Below are 24786 nucleotides of genomic sequence, written 5' to 3'. Positions count from 1 at the left end.
TATCCATTTACCTCTTATGTCTTGGAGTTTTCTGACTCCAGAGTTCTAGTACATTTGACCCAAAATACAAAGTTAGTTCCATTTTCAAAATAAAAATTTTAGAGGTTTCATAGATTTATGCATCTGGCAAGGGGATGGGGAGGAGCAGGAAGCTTCTCAAAAAAAAAAAAAAGATTCAGAAAGATGATTTTGTTTAATTGGTTAGATGAAGTTTATGGTTTTAGAAAACAACACTCAGGTGCCTAAGTGGTTAGAAGGAAATTACTCAAGGCAAAAGTGATTATCTTTATTCTCAATAATTACATTTATTTTTAAAGTCATATAAAGAGCCCTCAATTACTGGTTTATTTAATCTTCATAAAAATCCTTTAATAGTGGGGGACCAGATTTTTGTCTCTAAAGATAATGCCACTGAAATATTGAGGACCATTTGGAATTTTACAAACAAAAAAATAATACTAAAAAACATTATTCTCCTCTTAAGATGAGAAATATTTGTACCTGGGAAACTCCCTACATTTCTAGTTACTGTGTTTAAAGACCTAATGTAATTGGAGGAAAAAGTTTGTAAGTTCAACAAATGTTTTAGCGCTGAGTCTGTGCCATTTACTGTCTTAAGGGATCCTGCAAAGAATATGACCCATTACTAGCCTTTAAGGAGCTCATACTGTGGAAGGGGAGGAAAAAATGTGAAGGAGTGGTTTTAATTCTGTGGGATAAAAGTAGCAGTGGGGGTCTGTAGTGTACAGAATTTGTAGAGAAAAGGATCAGCCCAAAGATTGGGACAAGCAAACCAGGTGCTAAAAAATAAATGATAAGATTTCACCAGGTGGACAGAGGGACCTAGGATATTTGAGAGAGAAGGATATGCTCATATAATGCTTAGGGGTGTGAAATATCATGGTATATTCAGAGAATTATAAGTAGTTCAGGGCTCATGGAACATAACTGTAAGTGATTGAGGCAAGAGAGTAATTAATTTGCAGGGACTAATTAATCAGCCACACAAATCAAATTTTATTTTTTGACTATCACTCTGGAGGTAACTTTGCTGGTAGGAGAGATACCACCTAAGAGGTGCCTACTAGACTTCAGGCAGGAGAGGATAGAGGCCTGGATCAAAGAGGGGACTATTAGGGATGGGGAGAAGTCAGAGATGAGAAAAAGATAGGAGATAAAACATACTGAGTCAGGTGCTTGATTTATTGGGGTGATGGAAGAAGTGAGATAGATAGGGCTGAAGGAACAACTGCTTTATGAAGAAAAATTATACTATATTAGATATTTTGGTCTAGAGTGGTGAAGACTGGAGAATAAGATTAATTTCTCACTTTGAAATCTGTAAATTGAATATAGGTTGGATTAGGAATGACAACCAGAACTAAAACTCACACCTTCATACATGAACAAAGTAAATAGAGGATCAATAAGAGAAATTAATGCTTCATAAATCAGGCATATCTCCTTCTGCATTAAGTCTGTTGCAGTATCATCCATCATGTAGTTTGTGGAAAACACTGTACACTTGAAAAATAAGAGTGAAAAAGGCAGATGATGGTGATTGTGAAAATGGTTTTGACTTTGTTATCCACTGACGATAGCAGTTTGAGAACCACTGTTCTTAAGGAAGCAGAAATTTTTAGTTACATACACACATAAAGTATTACTCTACCCCTACTTTGTTTTTTGGAAGTAGATGCTCCTACAAATATTTCACCATTTGTCCTAGACCTTTAAAGTCTTATGATGTATTTACAGATTGATGAAGCTAAGTCTCAGGCAGAATGTGTTGTCTTCTGTCACTTTTTACCCTTCCCAGTCTAACTAAGCATAAGTCATGTAGACCTTATTCCCTCTGCTTTTCTTTGTAACTTCTCGCTTTGTTGATAAACGGTAAAGCCATATGAAATTTTTGAACTGGAGTCTGCGGAGGAGGAGTAAGACCATTATTGAGGCCCTTTCTTTATTCTGAAAGACAGTAGAGGGAAGGAAAACCACAGTGTTACCTAGAATCTGGGCTCTATCAAAATATAAAATGGACACTGATGACTAGCTCCTGGAGGTGTGCCTAGAATGAGAAAGAAGAATTCTCTCTAGAAATATCAACACTTCAAGATTTATCTCCACTTGGGAAATACATGAGTCTAAAAATAGTCTCTTGAGTCTTCTACCTTTTATTCATCAGGCACATACACCATTTGTCTTCGTTCTCTCCTTTCTCATTCAGCTCCATCAATACCAACCTCATTTGACTCCAAACAGAGCAACATATCTGTGTCCAGGGAGAACCAACTCTTTATTTCCATTGAGATATCTGTAGAATCTCACCATTCTCACTGCCACCACCCAGTTCTGTCATTCCTATTTAAACAGCCTGCTGGTCTTTTGACTTAAGGCTCTCCTTTTCTCACTCTATCCTGTGTATCCATGCCTGATTGATTTCTCCCAAACATTGTTATTATCAGGACTACTATTGTCCTTTCCTCAAACATTTCAGTGATGTCTTAATTTGTGCCATAGCACAAATCTGCTTTATCTCTATTCTTTTTCTACTTTTCCATGGTCTCTTAATCTGAAATATTCTACAGTAGTTAGTCCTGGCTGTTTCCTTAAAATCCTGTGAACATAGGCTACATGTTTCTTCTGTGCTTGCTTTAACTTTATTCCCTTCACCTAGAATGTCTTCTTTTCCCCTTCTATCTAAATCCCAACTGAGTCTTCAAAACTTAATTCAAAACCAATCCCTATAAATGGTTTTTACTTGTCTAATCTTTCTTTCTCAATTTCCCTCTTCTCTGAAATATGGCAGGATTTGTAGCTTGTACCACACAAAAAAGGTATGTGATTACATTCCATTATTGTTTATTGTGTTAATTTATTTTCTCCAAATAGGTTCTAAATAACTTATTTAGAATTTCATCCTGAGAAAGACCAGATTCCCTGAGCTAGGCAACTGTCAGTGGTTTTTCCAAAATTATTGCCTAAATTATCTTTGTACTAGTTAAGTTGGGTTGGTCTTATATCTGGGCTGGTGAACTTGGAGTTCAAGTCTGGTAAATAATATCTATCATGATATTATTTCCAAGTATAGTATAGTATAATAGTACCTGTACTTATTCTAAATTTGTCAAACTTTATCTTATAGCTATTTCTGCATTTGAAGTTCAACCAATTTCTACTGAGGTCCAAGAAGGTGGAGTTGCTAGATTTGCATGCAAGATTTCCTCAAACCCTCCTGCAGTCATAACATGGGAATTAAATCGGACAACTCTACCTGTAACTATGGACAGGTAAGTGCAGCTTTTGTCTTTGGAGATAATGCAGGAGTTTGAAGGTGTCAGGAGACTTATAGGGCGAAAGACCATTATGGAGCTATTTTCATTTACATTAGCTATTACCAACTTCTTAAAGACATTTCAAACTTAGGGAAAGAATTAGATCATCATGATGTCTCTGGCACATGGGGAATAATTTCTGTTTCTTGGTTTAGATCAAAATTCAAATACCCTATTTTACTAATTTATTGCTTTCCTCAAACATCTTTTACAACCAGAGGACCACCTGAACACCTGCTTTGTAGACCAAGGATTTAGGAAACCAAATTAGATCTTCACTGCTGGCAATAGCAGGATTTCTCATGTGCTCTGGTAGCTGCCCACTCTCTCTCCACCTTCCACTTCAGTCTCCTCTTGGCTACACACACACACACACACACGCGCGCGCGCGCAAACACATCCCTAGTGCTCTGAAGGTGTTGAGGTTTAAGGATCAAGAACTTACTGGCAACTTCATAAAGTTTGATTTCTGTCCTAATAAGTAGCAGTATTCCAAAGTAGGTAAAAATCATTTCAAAATGGTCAGGTACTGAGATGGAAGAAGTTATTTAAGAAAGTGTTTTTTGTTTTTTGGGTTTTTTTTTTTAAACATACATCTAAGTGTATTTTGGAGAATACTTCTGTATTAATGGACAAGAAATCAGGATTTGGAAAAATCATACGAAGCTCTGGACCACCAGTTATATAGCTATAATGGCAAGTGTAACTGTGTATAAAATTGGACTGGAAGATTTCACGAACCACCTACTGCATAGTTATGTGTGTTTTAGAGAGCTGTAGTGACCCAAATGAAAACAGTTGAATCAAGCTAATATTTTAAATGGTCTTTAATATATTGCATATGGCACTCTAAAAAGGTTGAATATATTAATTATAGAATACATACTAAACTAAGGTATAAAATCTACAAAGAAGTTAATCATCTTTCTTCTCATAACAGGATAACTGCCCTACCAACAGGAGTATTACAGATCTATGATGTTGGCCAAAAAGATGCTGGAAATTATCGTTGTGTTGCTGCTACTGTAGCCCACAGACGTAAAAGTGTAGAAGCCTCTCTAACAGTGATTCCAGGTACCACACAGGAGTGATTTCAATTTTTATTGGCCCAGCTATTAATTTTTCTTCTGTATGTCATAAAATAGTATTTTAATTTCAGTTAGATTGTTGTAATCTAGTTGGAAATGGTCATTTTTTTAAATCCCTATTAGGCACCACTTCTTTCATAGGCCTGCTTGTTTTATGTTATGTCAACATGTTTTAAGGAAGAATGAATATTTGTTTTGTGAATAAAGATATATTTTCTTCCAGTTTGGTTTTTTTTTTGTTTGTTGTTTTAAGAAAAATTATAATTTGCATTTATAAAAATGATACATGCTTATTATAAAGAGTGATATCTATAAAAGTAAAAAAAAAAATAAAAATTTTTACATTTAAACAATGTAAAAAACCATAGATAGAAGTTTAAAAATATTCCCAATTCCAATACCCAGAAATTATCATTGTTTACATTAACATAATTTTCTATATTTTGCCATACATGAATGTAGTTAGAAGGGAAACTAGCTAAAGAGATGAATATGAAGAAAGAAATACTTATTTTATTAAAATGGAATTGTACATAGATGCTAGTTTTTTTATTTTAATTTTTAAACAATTTACATTTACTTGAATATAGTGGAAGAAAATCTGGACTAAAGACATTGTTGAACTTCATATGAATGTTTATTTTTTACAAGATCCCCAAAAGATCCTTGAAGGTTAACAAATCTCTTTGGAAATTATTGAAAAACTGAAATTACATTTTTAATACTGTGTTTTAATATCAGGTAGTATCTGTTAGTTTACTGGTATGAAAGATTAAAGACAGAAGCACTCCTACCTACTGTCATATAAATTCTTAACAAGATTACCGAAAGGATTAAGTGAATGTTTGAGCCTCAATTAAAAGTGAATGATATGGAAACAACCTAAATGTCCATCAACTGAAGAATGGATAAATAAAATGTGTCCTATCCATGTAATTAAATACTATTCTATTATTATTACTCAATAAAAAGAAATGACATACTGATACATGTTGCAACATAGAAGAATCTTGAAAACGTTATGCTTAGTGAAAAGAAGCCAGTCACAAAAAGACCATATAATACATGGTTCCTTTGTTATGAAATGTCTAGAATAGGCAAAACTGGAGAGACAGAAAGGTTAGTGTTTGTCTGGCTGTGGGGAGAGGAGATTGCTAATGGGTATGATGTTTCTTTTTGGGGTGATGGAAATGTTCTAAAATTGATTGTGGTAATAGTTGCACAACTCTGAAAATGCTAAAAATCATTGACTTAAAATGGTGAGTTATATATTATTGTGAGTTATATCTCAAGTTATTTTTAAAGTGAATAACTTAAGGATATTTTAACTTGTTTCATTTATTATATCTTATTTGTAATTTATTTTCATATTGTGCCTTTTCCTCCTCAAAGCTAAAGAGTCAAATTCCTTCTACACACCAACCATTATAGCAGGCCCACAGAACATAACAACGTCTCTTCATCAGACTGTTGTTTTGGAATGCGTGGCCACAGGAAATCCCAAACCAATCATTTCTTGGAGCCGCCTTGGTAAGTTTTCTCAGGGAAAAAAAGTCTTTGAACTTAGTTCATTCTAATGAAACTGATAAAATGTTTATTTTATATACAAAACACATGTTTCCTATTTAAGTGGCTTTTAACTTTTTAGCATTTCAGTGTGTAGAGGAAAGGTTTTTGTATGAAAATTTTATACTTTTTATGATATGATTAGATAGTGATCTTTTCACATAATTTTAGATCATATGCTACATTATTATTTTTTTATATGCTATATTATTTTAACTAAAGTATTCTCTTGGAAATAGATCACAAATCCATTGATGTCTTTAATACTCGAGTACTTGGAAATGGTAATCTCATGATATCTGATGTCAAGCTGCAACACGCTGGAGTGTATGTTTGTCGGGCCACTACCCCAGGCACACGCAACTTTACAGTTGCCATGGCAACTTTGACTGTATTAGGTATGTTTATTTCATTCTGCATTCAGGAGAATCTTGTATTTAGCTTTTGTTCTTTTACCTCATTCATAACTTCTACCTTTATTGAATTTTGTAGCATTGATTTGAGAAATATTGTAATCCAACAATGAATTTTAGGAGAAAATTAAAGCCCTCTGTTAAAATGTAATTATCAGGGCAGCCTGGGTGGGTGGCTCTGGGTTTAGCGCCGCCTTCAGCCCAGGGCATGATCCTGGAGACCCGGGATCGAGTCCCATGTCAGGCTCTCTGCATGGAGTCTGCTTCTCCCTCTGCCTGTGTCTCTGCTTCTCTCTCTCTCTCTGTCTCTTATGAATAAATAAAATCTTTTAAAAAATGTAATTATCATTCTAAAGTCATTAACCTGTTTGCATACCATTATGTTCCTTCTTATTTAAGCATCTCTTTTATTGTCTTTCTTACTCACCCACAAAGCCACATATCCGTTCACCAATCTAAAATTTTAATCTGTTGATTGTATGCATTCACAAGTGGCTATATATTATTGGGCTTAGTTAAGTAGGATTATAGTATACATATTTTTAGTGTGTTTACACAGAGGGTCTCAATAGGGAAAACCCTGGGGGAATGGACATCTAAATGATCAATGCTGAGAGAAGGAATCTGGAAAGATGTGTAGAGCATAGATAAAGGCTCAGAATGTTAAATATTGTCAAGGATGAGACTTAAGTCATTTGCTATACTCTTCCTTGACTCTGTATCATTCCTGTTGGGGACACAGAATTTTTTTTTCTTTTTTCTTTAAAAACAGCTCCTCCTTCATTTGTTGAATGGCCAGAAAGTTTAACAAGGCCTCGAGCTGGTACTGCTCGGTTTGTATGTCAAGCAGAAGGAATCCCCTCACCCAAAATGTCATGGCTGAAAAACGGGAGAAAGATACATTCAAATGGTAGAATTAAAATGTACAACAGGTAGGCTATGTCACTTTGCTACTATTTTAGGTAAGATTTAATGGCTTTAATAATTGTTATGTGAACTGATTATAATGTTAAATATCTAAATTATCTTGGTATTTAAAATTAAAATAAACAAGAAATTAAGATTATAACATCAGCACACCACAGATCCTTTTGTATTTCATATGTGGATTGTGGAAGTGGTAGGTTATAATTAAATAAATGTTGGACAGTTCCCCAGACATGGACTCTAGTCCTGATAAGCCAATAGCTAAGTTATTAACAAGCATATTAACCCTTTGGGGTCTCAGTTCCTTCTTCCATAAAATGAGAAAATTAGAAGGAAATATTCAACTCTCTAGGAATTTCTCCACACCTGAAACTTAATGATTTTAAGAACTCATTTTTATTAGTATAAATGTGAACCTTCTAATAACATTGTTATGCTTAACAAAACTTTAAAATTTTTTGTTGATCTGAATTTTTGTAACATTGTAATATTATATAAATTAGACACTATTACAGAGTAATATACTTTCTTATAAAAGCCAAATGTTAAAAAAGAAATTAGTCTCTCACCTAAAGCAAACAGGGTTTGAATATCACTATTACTTAACTGAACTCAGAAAATAAGAGTAATTTGAAATAACGCATAGATTTTTCAGTAGGGTTGATTACATATTTTGTTTTTAGTAACTTTTGTCACTTAAAATGAGAGTGAACTTAGCAATATTTTTACATCAATTTTTATATCATTCTTAGAGTTTTTTATTAAAATATGTTTTTCTTTCCTCAGTAAATTGGTAATTAACCAGATTATTCCTGAAGATGATGCTATTTATCAGTGCATGGCTGAGAACAGCCAAGGATCTATTTTATCTAGAGCCAGACTAACCGTAGTAATGTCAGAGGACAGACCCAGTGCTCCCTACAACGTGCATGCTGAAACCATGTCAAGTTCAGCAATTCTTTTAGCTTGGGAGAGGCCACTTTATAATTCAGACAAAGTCATTGCTTATTCTGTGCATTACATGAAAGCAGAAGGTAAGAAATTTGAGAAGTATTTATTTTTCACTGTTACTTGCTGTCAATAATTTCAGGATGAATGACATCTTACATAATCCAGGAAATATTTTTGTACTTCTATGGCATTTATCTCTTTTAATAATCTATCACCTGCATATCAACTTTTGCTAAATGTTTTTATTATTGTATTATATTACTATAGTCTGTTGTTATTGTATACTTTGTATATATAAGTATAGCTTAAGATTTTTCTGTTTAGAAATAAGTCCCATCTCTGCCTGCTAAAAATTAGAGTGGTGGAGTAATGAATTTCTTTCCAGCCAAGATATAAATTCTTTAGCTAAAACTCAATATACCAATTTAAGTATGTAGTTACATAAGAACAATGCTGCAACTGCTTTGTAAAATAATATGAATTATGATCACTATAGCATGTTATTTTTAAGGGGGAGAAGTAAACATTATCAGATCCCCATAAGTTGATTTTGTATGTTTCCTGAAAACATTTGAGAACTCTCTGAAAATTGAACAGTATTATTAATATGCCATTTCTTATATAAAAGTAGAAATCAAATCTGTCTTAAAAATTTTTATTCAGAACTATTAACTCCTTTTTTTTTTTTTTCAGTCTTTCTTGCCCTAGTATTTTCTTTTGGCAAAGAAAGAAAAAAAAGAAAATAAATTAGAGGGAAAGGAAAAACTACTTTTAACTCCTAGAGACTTCTCTACGAATCTCTCATGGAAACCATAGAAGTTCGCAAATTTTAGTTGTATACTCAGTCTAGATTTTATGCAATAGGTATTAAAACAAACATCCAAAAACAATGGTATGATTGTCCATAGAAACAGGTGGTTTGTTGTTGTTTGTTTTTTGTACTTTGAAGTAGTATTTTGAAAAGGAATATTTTGAATTTAAATCAGGGGTTGTGTTAGCAAGAAGAATGAAAGTCTAACTGAGCATGTTGGAGTATGTTAATTCCCTTCTTAGTGATTTAGGAAGGTAAAAGGAATGCTGGTTTTGGTGGAGACCACTCTTGTTCGCTATTATGGTCATTTCATTAGAGCCTCCACATGCGGCTCAGTGGTCCTATTCAAGGGCAGAACAAGGCTTTTTAATTCGAACTCAAGGACCTTGTTTGGTAGGTCAGAAATCGTTCTATGCAGTTCCTAATTAACGAGCCATTAGCCAGTCTGTTGTGAAATGGGTGTAATCTTGTCTAATTAAAATGCTATCAAGTTAATTCAGAAATGTGGGAAAACTTAATAGTGGAATTTGCCTTCTGTTTTGTTTATAAATCCAGTGTGGGGAGAAGGGCCTTCATCCTTAGAGAGTTTTGATTAAGTTGACGTGCATTTACTGTGAATTGTTCGCAAAGCACAGTAGCTGCCAGTGCTCTTGTTCCCCTTTACAGATTTGCTCTGTAGGAATTAAATACCACAAAGACAAATTCTTTTCTATACCTTGCCATGCATATTTTATTAAGAATTGCTGAGAATTTTTTTTTCCTCTTTGGAAAAAAAAAAGTTCATTGTGGAACAAAGTGTCTTGAAGCACATTCTGTGCCTCCTAGTTCTTTTGCTTTTAGCATAAATAAAAAGAACTTGTGTCAGTCAAATTTAATAGAATCTCTAGAGCCAAAATGAGATCTTTTGCAGGACAACTTTTGGTTTGTTTTGTTTTTATAAAGAGTAAAGCCATTACATTCCCTACTGTCTCTCCTTTTATGTTCATGTTTAAAAGAAAAAAGAAGCTGTGAGTTTAAGCAAGTAAAATTTACACTGTTACAAACTACAGAGTTCCGTAGTGTTAAGCTCTGTTGCCTTACTGCCATACATTGTCTCTGTTGCAGGTTTTGACTAGATACTAAAACAAGTTGAGAAGAGATTATTTTCGATTTGATTTACCAGGGAAGAATTCAAACTACTAATTTGTAGCAAGACATAGTTACTTTTAGAAAATAAAGTCCTTCCTACTCACATTTTTTTAAAGAGTCACAAAAGATAACAAAGGTTAGACAGGAGGATGGGTGTTTCATAGTAAGAGAAATTGGTCCTGTTAATTTTATTTCTAATATTCATAATTTTTAAACACTGATTCTTTAATCTAGGTTTAAATAATGAAGAGTATCAAGTAGTCATCGGAAATGACACAACTCATTATATTATTGATGACTTAGAACCTGCCAGCAATTATACTTTCTATATTGTGGCATATATGCCAATGGGAGCCAGCCAGATGTCTGACCATGTGACACAGAATACTTTAGAAGACGGTAAGAAAACACAGTGTAGGTTATTATAAGTATGAACATTAATATGTTTAATCCATTTCAATCAGTAAAAGTGTTTTAAATTAGAAAAAAATATCCTCTTTTTTGGTTAAAAATATAATCAAAACAGGTATAGTAACCAGCAGGCTAGTTTGCAATTTCAAAACTCTTTTTTTTTTTTTTTTATTTTTTATTTATTTATGATAGTCATACAGAGAGAGAGAGAGAGAGAGAGAGGCAGAGACACAGGCAGAGGGAGAAGCAGGCTCCATGCACCGGGAGCCCGATGTGGGATTCGATCCCGGGTCTCCAGGATCGCGCCCTGGGCCAAGGGCAGGCGCCAAACCGCTGCGCCACCCAGGGATCCCTAGTTTGCAATTTCAAATTTGACTCTAACTTTTGACAGTAGTGTAAGGGTAAAGAGTTTTTATAACTTATAATGTATAACATAAATTTTATTTATTTTATTTTTTAATGACTTTTTTTTAAAGATTTTTATTTATTTATTCATGAGAGACAGAGAGAGAGAAGCAGAGACATAGGCTGAGAGAGAGAGAGAGGGTGGCTTCATGCAGGGAGCCTGATTTGGCACTTGATCCCAGGACTCCAGGATCATGCCCTGGGCCAAAGGCAGGCACTTAACTGCTGAGCCACCCAGGAGCCCCTGTATAACATAAATTTTAATAAAATTCTTATATTACTGTATTTCTTCAAGTTTCCTAGTTTAAATGGTAAATACATTGACTTTTAAAAAAATATTTTTTCAACATTGTAGTGTTTGTGAGTAGAACAAAATGTGAAATTTTCTAAGCATGACTAAATATAAATATAATGAGTAAATATATTGAGTGTATATAATGACCAGAGGTCAGAGGTCTTGGACTTCTGAACCTGGGAGTTTTTGAAATTTAATAAACTGTCAGTTAAAAAAAATTCTTAAAAGTTCAACAGTTAGTTTGTTTTTAGGTATATTTATTCTGCTTAAGGAAGAAGGCAATAGTTGTTCAGTTTGTTAACTGGCTATGGGTTGGAAGTTGAGTTGTAGTCCTTTTGAGGGCATACCTCCATATATTCTTGTAATGGTGGGAAATCCCATCCATTAAGAAAATCTTGAGACTGATTCTCTCCTGATTTGTTATCTTTCTCTCTTTCTCCAGGGGCTCTCTAGTAGACCCATTTTTGTACCCTTCACTGTGAAAAGGGAATAATTTAACATATGCTTAATTATACAGTTCTTCTTTTATTAATGTTTTCTCATCCTCACAAAATGACCTACCCTTAATTTTCAAAACATATTTTTAATATTTTTAAAATTTATTTGAGAGAGAGAGTGAGAACCAGAGAGAGTAAGGGAAGGGGCAGAGGGAGAGGGGAAAAGCAGGCTCCCCACTGAGCACGGAGTCAGATATGGGGCTTGATCCCAAGACCCTGAGGTCATGACTTGAGCTGAAGGCAGATGCTTAATCAACTGAACCACCCAGGTGCCCCTCAAAACATTTTTATGTAAATGATTTCCACATCATTTTCTTTGTTCATTTGGTCCCAGATCTCTCTCTCTCTCTTTTTTTTTTTAAGATTTCTTTATTTATTCATGAGAGACACAGACTGTAAAAGAGAGGCATAGATATAGGCAGAGGGAGAAGCAGCTCCTTGCAGGGAAACCGATGTGGAACTCGATCTTGGACCCCAGGATCATGACCTGAGCTGAAGGCAGGTGCCCAACCACTGAGCCACCCAGGCATCCCTGGTCCCAGATTTCTTAACTGTCATTTCTATTGTGATATTTATTAAGATGTTTATAAATTCAGAGTTTGATTAAATGAAAAAAAATGCTGATCTGGATGCTAAATTCCAAATTCAGTTTTCATTTAAGGGTCTATTCTATTTTAGAGTAAATCACAGTACTTATGAGCTCTCAAGTTCTCATCATAGTTAATTAACCTTTGACATGCATATCTAAGGTGAAACACAGGCTGGGGGGGTGTTGTTTTGGCATTTGTGGGGGTTGTTTGTGGTGTATTCCTCCCTATATCCTTGAAGAAAAGAAGTCGAACCATAGCAGGCTACTTGTTAAAGCTTGCCAATTTGAGTTATGATCTCAAAGTCTTTTTTCTTTAAACCTTTTCTTACTCTGTAACTTTTTTATTTAATGAAGTTTCATTTTGTTTTCAGAATAACATATAGACTTTTGAGACTGCTTTTCATATTTCTACACCAGTTTCCCTCCATTTCCTAAACCCATACTTTCAGGTTGAGATATGTGGGTCTCTGCAGGGGCATAGTAGTGTGCCACAGATACAACTAATACTGGAGGGCTTGCCCCTGCCTGTTCTAAAAACTTTCTCTTCATTATCTCATTTAACCCCTATATAGCCCTGTGATAGAAGAAGTATTGTTGTATAAGAAATAGTAAAGAAGAGGGGATAAGAATGTGGGCTTTGTTCAGTCTGCCTACATGTGCTCCTTCAGTAATGACCTGTGTGACCTTGGTCAAGTGATTTGACCTCATTGTACCTCAGTTTCCTCAACTATAAAGTGGAAGTGATCCTGGTACTTCCTTTGGTTTCTGTGAGAATTCACAAGTTCATACACATCAAGGACTCAGAAATGTTTAATAAATTGATTTTCTCTTTTCCACCTATTATTTCATTCATGCAACAAATATTCATTGAGTACCTGCTATGGGTTATTTGCTCTTTAGTAGTGACCAAAAAAGACAAAAAATTGTTCTTGATTTCATGGAGCTCACTTTCTAGCAGGAGAGGAGGCAGAGGAACAATAAACAAGATAAAGAGTCCATTATGTAATTATATGCTGTGTCAGATAGTGATAAGTATCTAGGAGACTGGGGAAAAAGCAGAGAAAGGGAGTATGAAATGTTGGGAAGGTTTGAGACTTGAGACAGTCTCCCAAGAAAGGCTTCCTGAGTAGGTGACATTTCAATGAAAACCTGAAGGAAATGAAAGTGAGGGAGCCTTCTGGGCAGGTGACTGGGAGAAGTGCATGCTTGGCAGAGAAAATGAATATTGCTAAGGGGTGGAAGAAACAAGTGGAAAGCAGTAGGAGATTGGGGCACGGTATCAGTGAGGAAGGGCACAGAGTGACTCAGATGGTTGGGTCTATGCCTTCAGCTCAAGTTGTGTTCTCAGGATTCTGGAATCAAGCCCCACATTGGGCTCCCAGCTCAGTGGGGAGTCTGCTTCTCCTCCCTCTTCTTCTCCCCCTGCTCATGCTCTCTCTGTCTCTCTCTCTATCCCTCTGTCTCAAGTGAATATGTAAAATCTTAGAAAAGAAACAGAATCCGTGAGGAGTCCATCATATTAGTACATAGGGCTTTGTATGAAGCCACAGTGAGGACTTGGGCTTTTACTTTTAGTGACACTTTGCTGTCTTTGGTTCTCTGTGCTTGTCCTCCTTTATTTTTCCTTTCTTTTTCTGGTTTGTGATCTACTTGCCTAAAAACCACTGCTAGGGCAGAAAGTATCTTTCCTTTATTATGTTATGTGTTGCTCATAAGATAATTCAGTAAATACTGGTGTGCTGATTGACAGTTTTGATTCTAAATATTCATAAACAACCTGTTTTCTTGTATGACTAGTGCCCCTGAGACCTCCTGAAATTAGTTTAACAAGTAGAAGTCCCACCGATATTCTCATTTCCTGGCTACCAATCCCAGCCAAATATCGGCGGGGCCAGGTGGTCCTCTATCGCCTGTCCTTCCGCCTGAGTACTGAGAATTCCATCCAAGTTCTGGAGCTCCCGGGGACCACCCATGAATACCTTCTGGAGGGCCTGAAACCTGATAGTGTCTACCTGGTACGGATTACTGCTGCCACCAAAGTGGGGCTTGGAGAGTCGTCAGTGTGGACTTCACATAGGACACCCAAAGCTACAAGTGTGAAAGGTAAATTGTAAACATAATTGAAGAAGAATAGTTTTATTTTTTTTTAAATTTCCTTTTTAAAAATCTAAGTTATATTTAAATGGTGTTTTGTGAATGAAAATATTCCATCGATCAGGCCTTAACTGAAAATAATTTTAAACTTTTTGTTGCATAGTGCCTTTTGACACAGAGCTCGATAGTGTGTAAAACTTCTGGTTACTCTGTTAGTTTGCTTAGTAAATTCTTCATAGATGGGCGAGTCCAAATCAAACTGAATTATTGAAAGCTACATGTTAATAGAGACCTAATTAATATTATTGCCATACATTTTTTAAAAATCATCAGTTTAATAGACCATAAGGCTAGAAAGTCCTAAATCCTCTTCTTTTAATAATGTGAGATGTAACATGACTGGGGTTTTTTTGTTGCTCATTGATTAATAATAATGCCTGTTCTACACAGAGGAATATTGGATGGTCAAAATTAAGAAGTACTCATCTCTTGAAAAAAATTAAAATACACAATTTAAGATGGTATTGTGTTCTTATTTATATACCTTAGGAGGGTTTTTTTTAAGGCAGTATTTTATATTTTTATTTCTGCCTCACAGCTTAATATCATTGTGGAATTTTGAAAGTTAAAATATAATTGTTTGGAATTGCACATTTTTGTAGCTATTGGTTTAAAACTGGATGTATTTGTATGAATTATGGATTTTTTTTACATACATTTCTGGTGAATTTTTCTAGCTCCTAAGTCTCCAGAGTTACATTTGGAGCCTCTGAACTGTACCACCATTTCTGTGAGGTGGCAGCAAGATGCTGAGGACACAGCAACCATTCAGGGGTACAAGCTGTATTATAAAGAAGAAGGGCAGCAGGAAAATGGACCCATTTTCTTGGATACCAGTGACCTTCTCTATACTCTGAGTGGTTTAGGTGAGTGTGCCCATATTGCACTTTCCTTTTTTCCTTCCTCTCTGACTAGTTGGGAAAAGAGTGTTTGGATATAAGGCAGAAGAACTGACTTACTGACAAAACATCAGATAAACATTGTGTCTGTTTTCCCCCCACCTCTGATTTTCTTTCTACAGTTCTCTTCTGGTAGAGTGAGATCTGATCAATTATTGTGAGTATGTGGTGTATGTAAAATAGGAATGTGAAATAGCAATATCACCAAGTGATAAGAAAATATACAATAATTAACTTAGAAATTGCCTGAGAGTGTATTATTTTCACATTTAAAGTATATATATACACATTTTTTTTAAAAGATTTTATTTATTTATTCATGAGAGACACAGAGAGAGGTGCAAAGATGCAGGCAGAGGGAGAAGCAGGCTCCATGCAGGGAGCCTGACATGGGACTCAATCCTGGGTCTCCAGGGTCACACCCTGAAGGCAGTGCTAAACCACTGAGCCACCTGGGCTGCCCATAAAGTATATTTAAATTACACACAAAATAATGCTCTTACATATGACCCTTGTCACTATAAATATTCATTTTTGTAGCTCTAACACAGAAACACCAGAGAAAAAGCACTTAACTTTGGGTTTGGGTTTATCATAGTTCTGAAAGACACAATTTTATTCTCTGTTCATGCTGTCTTTGCTGAGTGAAGAATTTCATAAGGTGAACATGTATAATAGAAAGTAAAGAAACTTATGTCTACGATAAGTACATGAGTATAAAGAGATATACTCAGGGTATAAAATGCACACTTGGTTATTGCTTAGTTATTTGTTAAAGCAGCAACTTTAATTATGATTCTAAACTACATTCTTACTGAATGTTATAGCATCTTCTGTGCGTACTGTGCTCTCCGTCCTGCTACATACTTACCCTTTGGAGCACAGAAAGGAAAGAGGCACAGTGATCCCACTGTGGGTAGCTCCACTTATTTCTCTGGCCTCACGGCACAGACTGTGAAAACAGCAGGAGTCCTGAGACCCTGGGCAATGACAAGCTGTGGTGAGAATGTTTTTAGAGGCAGGGACATAGGACCCCATCCTCTGGTTCTTTGCTGTAGTTTTCCAGATGGCATTTTGCTTATAATCTTGTTGTCTTAGATTTTAATTTAATCCACATTTGCTTAAATAAATTTCACTATTGATCCCTGTCACACAGTTTAAATGACGAGAAGTTACATATGTTCTGTAGTGACCTTCCTTAGAACCATCGATACAGAGACGTTAGCCCAAGGTGTCACCAAAGTCAGGAGTGTTTATTTCTAGCCATGGCTTCTCAGTATGCTCTCCCCTTTCTATATTCAAATCATTTATTCAAAAGAGTTATACTAAGTTATCAAGTAGTAAACAGGATTTGGGATAATTGCTGATGAAAAATCCTACATCAAACTCAGTATTCCCAGTTTCTTCACTGTTAAGGCAATTAAATAGAATATACAAAAGATAGGGACATAGAACATTCTTCTTGAACACATAGCTTACTTTAAACAAGTGAATAAAAAAAAATAAACAAGTGAATAATTTGTTGGGAAGAATAGAATAATGCTCTGCTTGTGAAAAGTTTAGGGAAATATCTTATTAAAGCTTTGTCAATTTTTAAGGGGTACATGGGTGGCTCAGTTGGTTAAGCAGCTGCTTTCACTCAGGTCATGATCCCATCGAGCCCCACATCTAGCTCCCTGCTCGATGGGCAGCCTGCTTCTCCTTCTCCACTGCTTGTGCTCTCTCATGAGTGCTCTCTCTCTCTAGCAAATAAACAAAATCTTTAAAAAAAACAACTTTGTCAAATAAGTACAATGCTTTAAAATTTAAACATTTTCTATGGGTTCATATAAATATAAAAAAGACCCATCGATCTTTATTGAAAATTTTTATAATCTCTGAATAATAGCTTTTAACACTATGAACGTTTATTTCCTTCAGTATTTAAAAATAAATTACATAGATTACTGCCTGTGTTTTTATGTTGTAAAATCCTTTGTTTATACTAATTCGACTTAAAATCACTGTATAATACATAAACTGGGAAATTATTTTGTTATAGTTGGTATATACCTCTGTTAAAATAACTCCATGTTTCCTGACTGTGGAATTAGATTGAGTAGTGGGCTAATTGCACTGCAGGGTAACAGAGGACTCTTTCAACAGCCATAAGACTTCCTTGTTGGTCAGCAGGTTCCATTTCTTGGAGGTGCCAAGCCAGGGCTGAAACAGGTTGGCTAGCAGAGATGCTGTTGTGTAGGTGCAAGCATTGTACAGCTATTGACTAGATCACCTTTAAGATGCCTTTTAATCTTGAGAGCCCTAGGGTCTACAGAGTCCTCCTTTTTTAGAAAGACACTGTTGAGGCCTCGCCAACCTTATAGCAAGTTGAATGGATATATCCCACTAAGCAGGCAAGTGTTAAGAGTTCTCATTCCTTTCCTTCATACTTTTGGCTATTGGGAGGGCAGTATGTTCTGTTAACTGGACAACTGACCATCTGTGACCATTTTTAGCAAGAGCATCTGGCGGTAGCTGCCTGTTTAACAGAGAGTGATGTGTGCAGAGGGCAGTAGGTTAAGGGAACCCTATCTGTGTCTTGCATGGTGAATACTTGCTTTCACAGAGCTTTTGTACATTAAAGATGCTCTAACTAGAACTAGATTTACTAAGTGGGCTTGGAAATGAAATTTAAATGCTTCTGTTTGCTGATTCAGTGTCAATTTGAGTAGCAAACTGATGTCTCAAAATTTCATTTTCAAACTAATCCTTCTCTGATACCCTAATACACATCCTTTTGTTACTTCTGGTAATCAAGTTTTCAACTAAAAAGTATGTTATTAGGACCATTCTCCTTGGTAACACATACAGTTCTTTGTTTCTGTAATAAATAAATAAATAAATAAATGATTTTGTGTATTTCGTTTCATTTAACAAGAATTTACAAATTATTTTTCTAAATAAAGCATTGTAGTATTGAATAAAAAGATTTAACAGATGTGAACTCTGCTCAGAACAAGAAGAATTAAACCAAAAGATATTAACATGATTTACTTTCCTGATTTTCTCCCAAGATTCTGATTAACTAAATTTGATTGTACTTAGTAATGAAAGTTGTTTAGAACATTTTATGCTAAACCTTCAATGTTCAGTTCAGAAATGTAGAATGTTTTGGTTTTTAAAGTGGCTGGAAAGATCCTCGTGTCTTTATTGGTATGATATAAATATTGGTGGAGCAGTGGAAATATTTTGATTTTGCTGGTTTGTTCTGATTTAATGATTTGTAAATACACAGTTTGCTTTTAATTAGAAATGGTTTAGGGGGTTGGGAAAACAGCATTTTAGCTTGTGATTTAATGTTTATATGATTTGTTCTAAAATGTGGCTTGAGGTTTTCTTCAAAATTTGCATCTTTGTTGTGATTATTTTCACTCATTTTCCCCTCTTTGGCACTTTTCATGTTTACCTGTTCTAAGCAGAATTTTAAAACATTCATTAAGTTTATCACACAATAAACTGAAGCAAAATTAGTAGTACACTTGTGTTCCCTGATAATAGACTGAAATAATTCATTCCTTTCTTTTTGTCTGTTTATTTCAGAAATTGGCTTCAAATTCTGAGGTTAGAGTTTTTAATTGCAAAGAGGACTGTTTTCATAAGCTGTCAGAAACCTCTTAATTGTTCAGTATTTATATAATGGGAAGAAGAGGGGATTTTTTAGATGGTGCTGTTGTTAGTTTAGTGTTTGGGACACCTATAATCTTTAGCTTCCATTTTGCCAAAGAATGTGTGCTATTAAATTTCACGGCAAGCTTGATTAATCAGCATGAGCTTTAGCATCAATTATAAAGATCCGAAATATTTGAAATCATTAGTAATGTTCCCAGATTCCTTGAATACCTTCAAAACTCACAGATCTTTTTTTGAGAAATCCAAAATTGGAATTCCCTGTTATTGCGGGGGCCCCGGGGGGGGTAGGGGGGTGGTTGGATAGGAGGCAAAAGAAACAGTCCCTGGTAACAAGTAATTATTTAGAGTCCCTTAGCCAGTTTGTATAGAAGCATGGTAAAAGTAAGTCCTATGGGTGTTATCCTTTACCATAACAAAATAGGATTTGGTTGTGTGATTACATATCTGAGGGAAGAAAATCAAGAACTACCACTGGTGAGCCAAACTCATATAGCTGGAGGGAGTTGTAATCTTTCCATTAGTCAAGACAGGACAAGATTTTGTGGCATAAAAAAAGACTACTTTTATCAGAGAGGGTTCATTGTGAACCTCACTATAATAGTGATTTTGTTTTGAAGAGAACGAGAATCACTCAGTTTACGAAATATGGAAGTCACGTTTTAAGGCAAGCCAAAGTCTTTTCAGAGACTGTGTTCCCTCATTCCTCTCACACAAGGAAGCCTTAGATAACACTCAGAAAAATCTTTGGAAACATGTTACAGGTGAAATCCTTGTATTGTGGTTGTTTTGTAACTTTCTCACTGCACCTCTTAAGATAGAGTAAAAAAAACACACCGTATTTTATAAACAAATCTTCTGATTGTGTATAGTTTCAAGTATATCTTAGCATACTGACTTCTAGCCTATAAATTCATTTCAAATAATTTGATGCCTTGATGTCAGCTACCAACTCAAATATCATTACAGATGCCAGGATTCTTCTGTTTCTTCTAAACGTATAGTCAACAATATAGGCATCATTAAGCGCTCCATCCAAATTAGTGCTGACTTTATAAAATAGCATTGGTTTCTATGAGATCGCTTTGCATTTATTTGTTAACAGATCATTTTTAGGGATTGGTGTAGAAATTCCATTGACATTGCTGTCATTTACCACAGGCAAGATCTTTGGGGACATACTTCACATTTTTTGCCTCTCTTCAGTTCTTCCTGTGCTTTATCACTGTTAAATTCCACTTTTAGTAGAAATAGATCCTCTGAACAGTATCTGCACTCTTCCATTTCTTCCTTTCAAAGAATTAAAAAATTCATTTAGCTGAAGTCAGTAGACTTCTTACATGAATAATTTTGGAAACCACCTATTCTGTAGGCCTGACTGACAAAGTGAGAGGACAAATTATGACAAAGGGAACATTGTAAAAGTATTGCATTTCACTTATTTCTCTGTTGATTCTCTTTTAAGTTACCCTTTCTTGTGTTTAATCTGTTAGCTAGCCAAAAAATGTTGAAACTTCAGTGCAGATTTTAGGAAATCCTCAACTGTTTTTTTCTCCATTTATTAGGAAAGCAAAAATTTTAAATATGTCATTCTCTGCAGTATCTGAACCTAACAGGTATGATAGGTATTCAGCTCAATCTTTAGAACCTTAATCCTTGAAAAATTTAAAAATCAATACCTCAGAAGAAATGGAGCATCCATTTCTTTAAAAATCCTGTTACTGGGGTGCCTCGGTGGCTCAGTTAAGCATCTGCCTTTAGCTCCAGTCATGATCTCAGGGTCCTGGGATAGAGCTCAGTGTTGAGCCCCTGCTCAGCTGAGAATCTGCTTCTCCCTCTCCCTCTGCTTCCTCCGTTCCCCCCACCCTCCGCCTTGCTCTGTCTTTCTCTGTCTCAAATAAATAAATAAAAAATTTTTAAAAGGTAAAGATCCTGTTACTAAAAGAGTACCGTTAACATTATCTAACAAGACATTATGTAAAAAGAGAATAACAAAGTTTTTTTTTTTGCCAGTTTGCAATTATCTTCATTTAAAGACAAAATGTTTACAGATTTGTGGAACTGTAAGAACTATACAGAAGTTAAAGTGCATCATCTGGTAATCTTTCCTTAAACTCTTTCTCTTGGATGAAAGATTATCTGCCATCCTAAAATATTTTTGATACTCCCTGAACAAAATCGGAGATATATCTCTTTCCGTTTGGAAAAATCTTCCCCAGCTTTTAAGTGTCAACCCTCGGGGAATCATCTTGCAACCTCAAATGGTGTCAGTCATCCCCATGGTACATCATTTATAATGCTCTATTATAGAAGGCACTTGGCACTGACAGCTAAAAGAAAAATATCCATGAAGTAAATTTTATCTTTGTTGTTTGACATTAGCTCTGTAATTTATTAACAAATTAAATACTGATTATTTGCCTAATCTTTTAGATAGGGTTAATAATAATATTTAAAAACAGCTATTTTAGAACATCAGGAGGATTAAATGAAATAATGTACATAAAAGTTAGCACAGTTCCTAGAAAACTGCACTCTAAGTCCTCAACAAGTATTAGCTCTTGTAATTTTAAAATTTTTCATCTAGGATGGGGCCTGGAAATCTGTATTTAAAACACTTTTTTCCACATGATTTACCCTGATCATTAGATTTGGAAACCAGTGCTTCTTGAACTTTATACCTAAAGATCTTGTTAAAATGCAGATTTTAAAGGTTTGGGTGGGGCCTAAAATCTTTGCATTCCTACCCACTTTGAGAAGTAACATTTAGACCAGGAGTAGGCAGTCTTTTCTGTAATAGACCAGATAGTAAATATTTTAGGCTTTGTGGTGGTGTGGACTGAATATTTATGTCCTCATCAAATTCTTATGTTATAGCCCTAACCCCTAAAGTGACTGGTTATGGAAATAGGGCCTTTGAGCAGGTGCTTACTGTTAAGTGAAGTCTTAAGGATGGGGCCCTAATACGATACATTGGTGCCTTTATAAGAAGAGGAAGGGACAGCAGAACTCTGTCTGCCATGTGAGTGAGGACTTAGAAGGTAGCTGTCTCAGAAGGTGGCTTCTCTTCAGTCAGGAAGAGTGCTCTCATCAGAAACTGAACACTGCAAGAACTTGATCTTGGACTTCCCAGTCTCCAGAACTATAAGAAATTAATTTCTGTTGTTTAAGCCATCCAGTCTGTGGTATTTTGTTATGGTAGCCAGAACAGACTTATACAGTGGGCTATAAAATGTGCCACAAGTATTCACTTCTGCCACTGTAGCACAAAAACAGCCATATGAAATACAAAAATGCATGGATATGGTTATATTCCAATAAAACTTTATTGGCACCCCCAGTCTTTGTTTTAAAGTCTATTTTGGGAGCATCTGGGTGGCTCCATTGGTGAAGCATCTGCCTTCAGCTCAGGCTGTGATCCCAGGATCCTGAGTTGGAGCCCCATGTCGGGCTCCCTGCTGAGTGGTGAGCCTGCTTCTGCCTCTCCCTCTTCAGCTACCCCTCTTGTGCTTGCTCTCTCTCTCTCTCTCTCTGTCAAATAAATAAATAAAATCTTTTTAAAAAATAAGTCTATTTTGTCTAATACTACTCCAGCCTCCAGCTTTCTTTTGACTTCTATTTGCATGATAGATGTTTCCCCCACCCCCACTTTCAATCTGCAGGTGTCTTTAGGTCCTGTTTTGTCTCTTGCCAATTGTAGATTCCAGTGTTGTTGCTCTTGAAAGTGTGGTCCCAGGATCAGCAGCATAATCTGGAAGTTTACTGAAGTGCTGAATTTCGGACTTCCCTTATCCCTCTCCAACTCTACTGAATCAGAATCTCTGTTTCAGGATTATTAGGTGATTAGTATGTACATGGAATTGGGAAATACTGGTCTAGATGATCTAGTATTTTTTTTTTTAAATAGCCAATATTAATTCATTATAAATTGATAAATTTTAGTGTTAGTTTGTTACTCTTGTTGGAAGTCATTCAGAATTTGTTTTTGTGCCTTCTGGGTTCCTATATTGCTAACTGTCATAATTGTCAGGCCAATTATAGTTTTTAATTATTGTTGCACACTAGCCCTCTCTGAAGTCTACTTTTATTGCACTTTATATTGCATATTTTCTTTCTAGTCCTATCCCCCCATACTTCTCAGCTTTCATATGGGGAAATACATGGCCTTTTATGGGTATCATCCTTTAATCAATGCATTTTTTCCCGGACATCCAGGAAGTGGATGCAATCACAAGGTCTCAGGTATAATCTTCCAGTTTGGGGCCTTCTTCCCTGTGTTTTGTTCCAGTGACTCAGTAGTACTCATTCACAAAGTCATTATTTCATTCTCAGATACTTACAAAGCTTACTGTATGGTAGTCCCACTGTTGGGTACTGCCATATTTAATGTAAACATGGTCGTAGCATTTGTCTAGGAGGAAGACTAACAAATAAGCAACTAAAATACCAGGTGACAAACTCTTTGACAACATTTGGCAGGTACTTCTGATCTGTTTCAGGGTTGGTATGGGGATGGCTTCCAGGAAGAAGTAATATTTAGATTGAGAGCTAAAGGATGAGTAAGATTAGTCAGGCAAAGAATCAGGGCAAGTACAGGTTTATATGGAACCTAATAAAATAATATATAATAACATAAAAATAATGTAAAAATACACTATCAGTGTAGAACCTTGTACCTACATTGTAGGTATAGACTCCATACAAGTGAAGGGTTGAAAATTTAAAAATTTTTCACAACTTCATGGTAAATCTGCTCTGAAAAGAGAGAGGGGAAGAACCTAGAACTTGGAACTCAGGACTGGTGAAATTCACATGGGATGTCCAAGAGATGAGGGGACTATGTTCCAGAGGAGATAAAGTGTTACTATTTGACCACAGAGTGCTGCCAGAGCCTGGTAAGCTACATGGGGAAATTTGGGCTTTATCTTAAGGGCAGCATGAAGCCACTAAATGATTTTAAGCCAGTGAGTGACATGATTAGATTTGTTTAAAAATAGCTTTCTGTTGCAGTGTGTAAAATATAATGTGGAGAAGTAAGATGCGAAGCAGCTCAGACCTACCTCTTCCCTGAAAGAGGTTTTTGTAAGCTTGCTTTTTTGCTTGCTTACTGATTCAGAGTAGTTAGAAAAGTCTATACTCCCCGTTTGCTACAGTCCTGTTGCACATGGCAATTTCCATAAACATAAATAATAAAGATTTCTTCAGAAAACAGCATATTCTGCTGCTTTTAATCAGTGTATGCTCAACTTTTGGAAATTACAATCACTGTATATATATATATATATGTATATATACACACATAATATATATGTATACATATATATATGTATATACATACACACACACACGTATTGCTAAGTTAATTAAATTTCATGTTTTTAAATGAACAAGGAGTAAAGGAAATACAGCCATGGATTCCATAAACCTGTAATATAAACTATTCTTTGAAACCACAGTGTGAAACCAGGAGTATTTATTAACCACTCAAAAGAAGAATATTTTTGAGCCCACTTAGCTGCTACCATTGAGCTTTAGGATAGGCTCTTAGAGCTACAATACTGTTTACAAAGCCCTCCTTAACACTGTGAATACAGTGAGTACAGTGTTTTATGGAACTCAGTAGGTCTCAGATAAAGAGACTTTTATGCTTT

General features: G+C 35.4%; 1 protein-coding gene across 1 annotated transcript in view; it reads left to right on the top strand.

The window, feature by feature from the left end:
• Positions 1-24786, top strand: part of PRTG (protogenin) — a 118455-nt gene that overhangs the window by 54576 nt on the left and 39093 nt on the right. Inside the window, exons 3-11 of the mRNA XM_072808673.1 lie at positions 3146-3290; positions 4276-4409; positions 5816-5953; positions 6229-6387; positions 7175-7334; positions 8116-8363; positions 10454-10618; positions 14214-14519; positions 15248-15436. Of these exons, the coding sequence (XP_072664774.1) occupies positions 3146-3290; positions 4276-4409; positions 5816-5953; positions 6229-6387; positions 7175-7334; positions 8116-8363; positions 10454-10618; positions 14214-14519; positions 15248-15436 (1644 nt within the window). The remainder of the gene's footprint in view (positions 1-3145; positions 3291-4275; positions 4410-5815; positions 5954-6228; positions 6388-7174; positions 7335-8115; positions 8364-10453; positions 10619-14213; positions 14520-15247; positions 15437-24786) is intronic.

Source organism: Canis lupus, chromosome 32, assembly GCF_048164855.1.
Source record: "Canis lupus baileyi chromosome 32, mCanLup2.hap1, whole genome shotgun sequence".
Classification (NCBI taxonomy): domain Eukaryota; kingdom Metazoa; phylum Chordata; class Mammalia; order Carnivora; family Canidae; genus Canis; species Canis lupus.
This window is presented reverse-complemented; position numbering and strand designations above follow the sequence as displayed.